The 7,824-nt window shown below is 43.6% G+C and overlaps 1 protein-coding gene across 15 annotated transcripts in view; it reads right to left on the bottom strand.

Annotated features, from left to right (window-relative positions):
• Positions 1 to 772: 772 nt before the first annotated feature.
• Positions 773 to 7,824, bottom strand: part of LOC130536459 (NACHT, LRR and PYD domains-containing protein 12-like) — a 43,814-nt gene continuing 36,762 nt past the window's right edge. For 13 of the 15 annotated variants that reach the window (XM_057053015.1, XM_057052629.1, XM_057052478.1 and 10 more), the window contains 8 exons: positions 7,552 to 7,664; positions 5,627 to 7,451; positions 4,020 to 4,196; positions 3,742 to 3,915; positions 2,715 to 2,888; positions 2,338 to 2,511; positions 1,961 to 2,134; positions 773 to 1,428 (listed from right to left, as the gene is read on the bottom strand). In XM_057053015.1, coding sequence (XP_056908995.1) covers positions 1,248 to 1,428; positions 1,961 to 2,134; positions 2,338 to 2,511; positions 2,715 to 2,888; positions 3,742 to 3,915; positions 4,020 to 4,196; positions 5,627 to 7,451; positions 7,552 to 7,664 — 2,992 coding nt within the window. In that variant the 3' untranslated portion in view covers positions 773 to 1,247. The remainder of the gene's footprint in view (positions 1,429 to 1,960; positions 2,135 to 2,337; positions 2,512 to 2,714; positions 2,889 to 3,741; positions 3,916 to 4,019; positions 4,197 to 5,626; positions 7,452 to 7,551; positions 7,665 to 7,824) is intronic. The other 2 variants (XM_057052549.1, XM_057053403.1) reach the window with 2 other exon arrangements.

Raw genomic sequence — 7,824 nt, 5'->3', positions numbered from 1 at the left:
ATTTACACATAAACTGAAAATAACAACATATTTAAAAAAACTTTAAAAAATGAAGAAGCCTTCTGGATAGAAGGTGAAACGTCTTCAAAAGAGAATAAATAACCGTCCAGTTGACACAGAAAACTACCTTGGATAACTATGGCCTGGATGATTGAGAATCTTCACAGACAAAATCTGTAAATGCTTTTCGACTTGCCGGCTTTCGCAGAATTGCTAAATTGCTACATACATTACTAAATACACGCTAGCATGCATGTTTTAAGCTATCGTACCGGTATGTTTTACCATGCCCGCGCCCTATAATCCGGTGCGCCTGATGTATGTGTTAAATACAGAAATAGCACCCGTAACTGAGGCTGCACCTTTTAATACAGTGAGCCCTTTGGTCGTGAAAATACGGTATATAGAACATAGGGCACGTTTGTGCGTGATATCACTCCGCGTCTGCACAACGACCACAACCTCCTGTCTTTAGTATTGCTGCGCCAACTGGTGGTCTTTTGGGCTGAGGATAACGGTGATCTATATGTACCTATATGTAGCTATAGCGTCATTGGCCTCCACTCCAGCCACTCCTGGTAGTTCCTCAAAAACACTGAGTTTTTAGTGGATGCACAATCTGTGGAAGCCAACATAGAAATTTCTGAAGAGCCAAAGTTCTTGCAACAAAAATATAGTCCCCAATTAGGTTGTTTTGTTATCACACGACCCCGTCCCCATTATCTTAAGAGAATATAAGAGAATGAGTGGAGACAGAAGAGAGAATGAGACGTTTTTGGCGCATGTCGCTCTTGATTTTGTGTTTATTTTTGCAGTAAACTTAAAGGAGGCCTTTTCACTTTATGTTTGATTCCATTTAAGCTGATATTCCATTCTTGACATCACACAGTTACAGTAAATACTAAACCCTAAAGATTCTGAAGCCATGATGTTAAATAGTAACGTATAATACAGACATTTGAAGAGACAATTAAGAGAATGTTTTCATGCTTATAAGAGTGGCCGAGGAGCCATTTAGAACTTTATAAAGATGCATTGTGTGATACCAGGAACTAATTTAACTTCAAGGCGAAGCTGCTTCTGCTTTGTCGACCATCGACTGATCTCCTGAAAGTCCACCACCGCTTTTTAAAAACTGAATTTCTCATCTATGGACGGAGTAGACGGCAGATGTTTCCACAGATGCTCTTCACCAGTGGTCAGTGAGTGATGCAGCAGATGAGCGGGAGTTGACTGGCTACAACCAGCTACTGACTCAATGTCTCCAGCCCATAGTGTGGATTCTCTACGAGATCAGACAGCAGCTTTACTCCTGAATCCTGCAGCTTGTTGATGCTGAGGTCCAGTTCTCTGAGATGGGAGGGATTGGACCTCAGCGCCGAGGTCAGAGAGTCACAGCTGATCTCTGATAAACTGCAGCTCCTTAATCTAAATAAAGAAGGGAAACTTTTATAAGGTTATAAGTGAAATCAGTATTAATCTGAAAGGTTAATCAAAGGCATGATCTGTAAATATTTAATTTAGTTACAGGTTAAAAAACGATAGTAATATGTAATTACCACAATTCCAACCTCTCAGGTTTGCACTGTTCCAAAGGAGAATATATATTGTTCTGGCCCTCACTCTTCCCAGGTTCTCCCCACCTCTTTCCCTCCCATCTCATCATGGAGATCCATCTCACCTGTGGCTCATCTTTAAAGGCACAACCTGTCTTAGATGACTTCCTGTCTCCCTCACCATCTACCTCCTCGTTGGCTGGTGTCTACCAGGCACCCTCACGTAGTTTTGTCTAATTTTGGTTACGATCCGTCGGCTTTTTCATTGTCTTTAAATCAATTTATCATGACTAAATGGTCACCGTGTGGCCCTCCCTCCTGAAGGAACTGGGCACAACACACACACTCAGAAAGTGTGAGGACCCTCGGATGGAATAATGGACATTTTTGAGAATGGTGTTTACCTCAGAGTTTCCAGTCGGCAGTTTGGAAAGTGGAGAAAACCACAGAGCTGCTTCACTCCTGGATCCTGCAGATTGTTGAGGCTGAGGTCCAGTTCTCTGAGATGGGAGGGATTGGACCTCAGCGCCGAGGCCAGAGAGCCACAGCTGATCTCTGATAAACTGCACTTAATCAATCTGAAAAATGCAGGATAAGGTTATACGGTGCAGGTCTGCATGTTATCTGCGTCAGTATTAAACCTACGTTAGTTCTTAGTTGGGTCAGACCTGAATTCACGATATTACAAGGAATTTTTTTAATGTCGTGCATCACAGCAGTGTTGAGAACAGCCTCACTTCACCATCTTAGCAGTTATATAGGTAGAAAAATGAAGACTGACCTGAGCCTCTCCAGTTTACAGTTTGGACTCTCCAGTCCAGAACAGAGCAGCTTCACTCCTGAATCCTGCAGCTGGTTCCCTCTCAGGTCCAGTTCTCTGAGATGGGAGGGATTGGACCTCAGCGCCGAGGCCAGAGAGCCACAGCTGATCTCTGATAAACTGCACTTAATCAATCTGAAAAATGCAGGATAAGGTTATACGGTGCAGGTCTGCATGTTATCTGCGTCAGTATTAAACCTACGTTAGTTCTTAGTTGGGTCAGACCTGAATTCACGATATTACAAGGAATTTTTTCAATGTCGTGCATCACAGCAGTGTTGAGAACAGCCTCACTTCACCATCTTAGCAGTTATATAGGTAGAAAAATGAAGACTGACCTGAGCCTCTCCAGTTTACAGTTTGGACTCTCCAGTCCAGAACAGAGCCGCTTCACTCCTGAATCCTGCAACATGTTGTAGCTCAGGTCCAGAACCCTCAGATGGGAGAGGTTGGACTTCAGAGCTGAGGCCACAGAATCACAGCTGGTCTCTGATAAACTGCAGCAACTCAGGCTAAAATAACAATTATTTTGAGAGAAGACAAATAAAAATCAACATGTACCAGAGCAAAACACAGCTTACAAGCAACAAACCTCTCGTCCTGCACCGGCTTATCTGCCGTATGTTCGTATTTTGGGTTGTGTCAGGGCGGTTGGACAAGATCTACACCGTATGTAAAGTGTGTGTCGGTCAAAATACCTTCCAAGTTAGAGAATGGAAACATTTTTTAAAATGGTTGCATTGTGTAGAATCGGTGTAGAATCAACTTGTTGACTTCTGATTTGGACTCCAGTCGAGGTGAGGTGCAACAATTGTGGATGCTGAAAGCTTCAGATCTTCATGGTTTCTGTGGTTGGACTGACCTGCTGCCCCTTTAAGAGGGAGGCAGCTTTGGGCTTCTGGCTGGAATGAAGCCCCCTAAGATGAGAATGACTGCAGGCTTTCGGTACCAAGGTTCAACAGGGTGCTCACTTCACACTTGGGCTTTTCTCTTTTTTGGGATGGCTTTTCTCAGTAGAGAAGGGGCATGGCACACTGCAGCAGCTTTCTTTTTGGGTTTTCTAGTTTTCCTTCTGATCTTTAAAAGACAGGAAGAACCATTTTTGATTTGTCTGAATGTTTGGGCGGTTTTGTGGCCAGCCTAAAATAAACCAAGACAAATCTACAACTGATACTTCCTTTCTAGTCATTGATGACCATCCTCACATGGGACAGATTTCCACAACCAATTTAATACTGCAAATCTGTCCCGTGTGGTCTTTTTTCTGAGAACTGTAACACTACGTTTATAACAAAGATCAAACATGTAAACATTTATTGTCTAACTAGTTACACCTGGGAAAGTACTGGATCATCTCTGACTGACCTGAGAGTATCCAGCTTACAGAGAGGATCCTGGAGAAAACCACAGAGCAGCTTCACTCCTGGATCCTTCAGCTGGTTGTAGCTCAGGTCCAGAACCCTCAGATGGGAGGGATTGGACCTCAGCGCCGAGGCCAGAGAGTCACAGCTGAGCTCTGATAAACTGCAGCGCGACAACCTGGAAAACCAATAAATGGGGCAAATAAAAACACATTTCTAAATATGAAAATGAAGAGAAAAGCAGAAAATGTAAAGAAATTTAGAAAACAGAGGCCTCCTGACCTGAGCGTCTCCAGTCTGCAGTTTGGATGCATCATTGCAGAAGACAGTAACTTTACTCCGGCATCTGTCAGGCTTTTGTTCCTGCTTAAGCTCAGCTCCCGTAGATGAGAAGGCTTTGACGTCATTGCTGAGGCCACAACTTCCCAATGCCTCTTTAAAAGAAAACTACCAGACAGTCTGTTGTGCATGAAACAAAAATAGTGAGTCAAACTTTGGGATTTCTAATCAACTTATCTGAGAATCTACCTAAACACAAATGTAGCTCATTTCCTGGAAAAGCTAAATTCAACACCGTAGAGCAGCAGTTTGAACGACCATCAGATCTGAAATGCAACTGAATTATTCTCAACATTTGTCTTATTTTAGAACAGCTCATAATTACTCAATATTTAAAATGATTACAGCAAATGGTTTAAAGAAACGTGCATCTTTTTATCTGTCTATCAGCTCTTTGGATATTTTGCATTTCATACAATTTGTACGATCGTGCGTCAAGTCTTAATTCAGCGATCCGATCGATGACATCAGTGTCTCTGCTTGCATCGATTGCCCTCAGCTTCTGTTATATCTGCCTGTTTTCCTTCAAATCATTTTCACTGCACCTTTTTTTGCTAGTGATGAAGTTGCCACCTAACGGGTGTCGAAATGGTCAAACAACTTTGTGGGTCACATAAAGGCTCCAAACGTAACCGCCACAAAGACCTAAAACACCCTTAAACCAACGACGCCGGCTGTTTTTATGTTGAACAAATGAAGCAAAATAGTCACATTTTGTTGTGAATCTTCTCCTGGTGGTAGCCGAGATGCGTTGATGAGGAAGGAATCTTCGCAGACACCGACTTGGTTATCAAAGATGTTTATTGGAGAGAACAGTCAGGTATCAATCGGACACTGCAGCATCCCCGAGGGAGGTTTCGAGGTCCCGATGGTGAAGAACTCCGGGTGTCTACCTCGATACCTCCTTCTTATAGAGTCGAGTAAACACATTCTTTTCTGATGACCTCACACTATACCGTATGGTCAACCCAATGGTCTGGTGTTCAGTTATGACCAAAAAAGGGAATAGTGAAGATGCTTCATGCTATACATCCTCCTAGTGAGAATCACCGGGGGCCCAAAGGCTCCAGTGTTGTCTTTTAGCAGCTCCTATTACCTAAAGGAAGAAGACACCGGACACACATGTGGAGCATGTCCTAATATGGTGCTTAGGCTGGGTGTTAAACACATTACGGCCTTACAGATGTAAGCCTGCATAGAACGGGTCAGATACTACAGTGTCATTAGTTAAAATGTGTTTTTCTGTCGTTTGAATACGATGTATACAAACAAACAAAAGTTATTTAATTACATGACAGTAATTTCATGATAGTAAGTTAACTTGTGGCTCCTATTATTCCTGCCTTATGTTGGTTTGTCTGGATTGAACTTTGAACTTATATCCAGCCAGTGTTGAACATTTCTGGATGAATTGTTGTTTTTTTAATTTATGTACGCTGCAATGGAAATAAAGAATTGAACGAATGACCACTGGAGGGGGTATTGCTACCTGACATGATCGACTCGGTTGATTTAAACGCCGATGTCCGGCCCCAAAAATCTTTACTTACACGGCCTTCCTGCAGTTCCTCACAGCTGGAATCAGGCGACGTCGTCCCTTATCTGAGGTTTTGTACTGCTGCAGGTTCAACTCATCCAGAACCTCCTCTGACATCTGCAGCAGGTAGGCCAGAGCTGAACAGTGGATCTCTGACAGTCTCCTCTTTGATTTCTTCCCTGACTTCAGGAACTCTTGGATCTCCTGATGGACTGACTGATCCTTCATCTCCATCAGACAGTGGAAGATGTTGATGCTTCTGTCTGGGGAGACTTCATCAATGTTCACCTCCTTCAGGTTGTTGAGGACCTTCTGGATGGTTTCTGGGTGGCTGTCCATCTGATCCAACAGTCCACCCAAGATCCTCTGATTGGACTCCAGAGAGAGACCATGAAGGAAGCGAACAAACAAGTCCAGGTGGCCATTTTTACTTTCAAGAGATTTCATTAGTGCTCTCCTGAGGAAGTCATCAAGAGATGTGACTGGATCGTAATTTGTGTACAACCATGTTAACCAGGAAAAGGGGTTTGGTTTCGGAAATTTTAGGAACTGATTTATAACCACTGTGTCTTTCCTGGTGTAATGGTGGAACATGTAGACGGCAGCCAGAAACTCCTGAATGCTCAGATGAACAAAGCAGTAGACTGATTTCTGGAAGATCACACTCTCTCTCTTGAAGATCTCTGTACAAACTCCTGAGTACACCGAAACCTCGGAGACGTCCAGTCCACATCGCCTCAGGTCTTCTGAGTAGAACATGAAGTTTCCTTTCTCCAGATGTTCAAACGCCAGCCGACCCAACTTCAGAAGGAGTTCTTTGTCAGCCTCAGTCAGTTCCTCTGGTCTCTGCTTTCCTCCATACTTCTGCTTCTTCCTCTTTATCTGAACCATCAGGAAGTGTGAGTAGAGGTCAGTCAGGGTTTTGGGCAGCTCTCCTCTCTGGTCTCTGGTCATCATGTCCTCCAGAACTATAGCAGTGATCCAGCAGAAAACTGGGATCAGACACATGATGTGGAGGCTCCTGGAGGCCTTGATGTGTGAGATGATTCTCTTGGACAGATCTTCATCACTGAACCTCCTCCTGAAGTACTCCTCCTTCTGGGAGTCAGTGAAGCCTCGTACTTCTGTGATCCTGTCAACACACGAGGGAGGAATCTGATAGGCTGCTGCAGGTCTGGAGGTGATCCAGATGAGAGCTGAGGGAAGCAGGTTCCCCTGGATGAGGTTCACCAGGAGCACGCCAACGGACAATACTTGTGTGACATCAGAGATGAGCTGATGCTTGTTGAAATCCAGTGAAAATCTGCTTTCATCCAGGCCATCAAAGATGAACAGAAGTTTACAGACAGTCAGATCTTCTGCTCTGATCTTCTGTAATGTTGGATGGAAAACATGAAGCAGTGAGAGAAGACTGTGCTGCTCATCTCTCATCAAGTTCAGCTCCCTGCATGAGAGCGGAAGCACCAGACTGATGTCTTGGTTCTCCAAACCTTCTGCCCAGTCCAGACTGAACTTCTGCACTGAGAAGGTTTTTCCAACGCCGGCGACACCGTTGGTCAGAACCACTCTGATGTGTCTCTGTTGCTCAGATAAGACTTTGAAGATGTCCTGGCACTTGATTGGCGTGTCCTGGATGTTCTTCTTGGAGGTTATCTCAAGCTGTCTCACCTCATGTTGTGTGTCCACCTCCTCACTTTGTCCCTCAGTGATGTAGAGCTCAGTGTAGATCGTGTTCAGCAGGGTTCCACTTCCTGCTTCATTAGTTCCTTCAGTCACATGTTCACATCTTCTCTTCAGACTCATCTTATGACCTTCTATCACCTCCTGCAGATCACCTCCTGAACATAAGTAAACCAATGATTTCCATCTATAATAAATCATCAACACAACTACAAATTCATGACATCACAAGTTCAATTTTATATTGAACAATTTTACTTTGTTTGGGCTTCATTTCAGCATCTCCAGATCTGCTTCCAGATTGTGAACAAGAGGACTCTCCTGGTGGAGCTGACTGGTCCCAGTTTGATAGGATGTGCTCCCCCCTCTCACTACGAAACACACTCTATTAGTCCTTTGATTTATAGGATGAAAAAACCTGATCAAGACTCAATATTGTTCCAGCATTTATGTCTGAATTCATCTTTCAGTTTTAAACAAGATTCTTGTTTCTAATCAACAATATTCACATTAAGTATGTAACTATATGAC

The sequence above is a fragment of the Takifugu flavidus genome, chromosome 1 (assembly GCF_003711565.1).
Source record: "Takifugu flavidus isolate HTHZ2018 chromosome 1, ASM371156v2, whole genome shotgun sequence".
Taxonomy (NCBI): domain Eukaryota; kingdom Metazoa; phylum Chordata; class Actinopteri; order Tetraodontiformes; family Tetraodontidae; genus Takifugu; species Takifugu flavidus.
The sequence above is the reverse complement of the archived record's forward strand: the minus strand, read 5'-3'. Positions and strand labels throughout refer to the sequence as shown.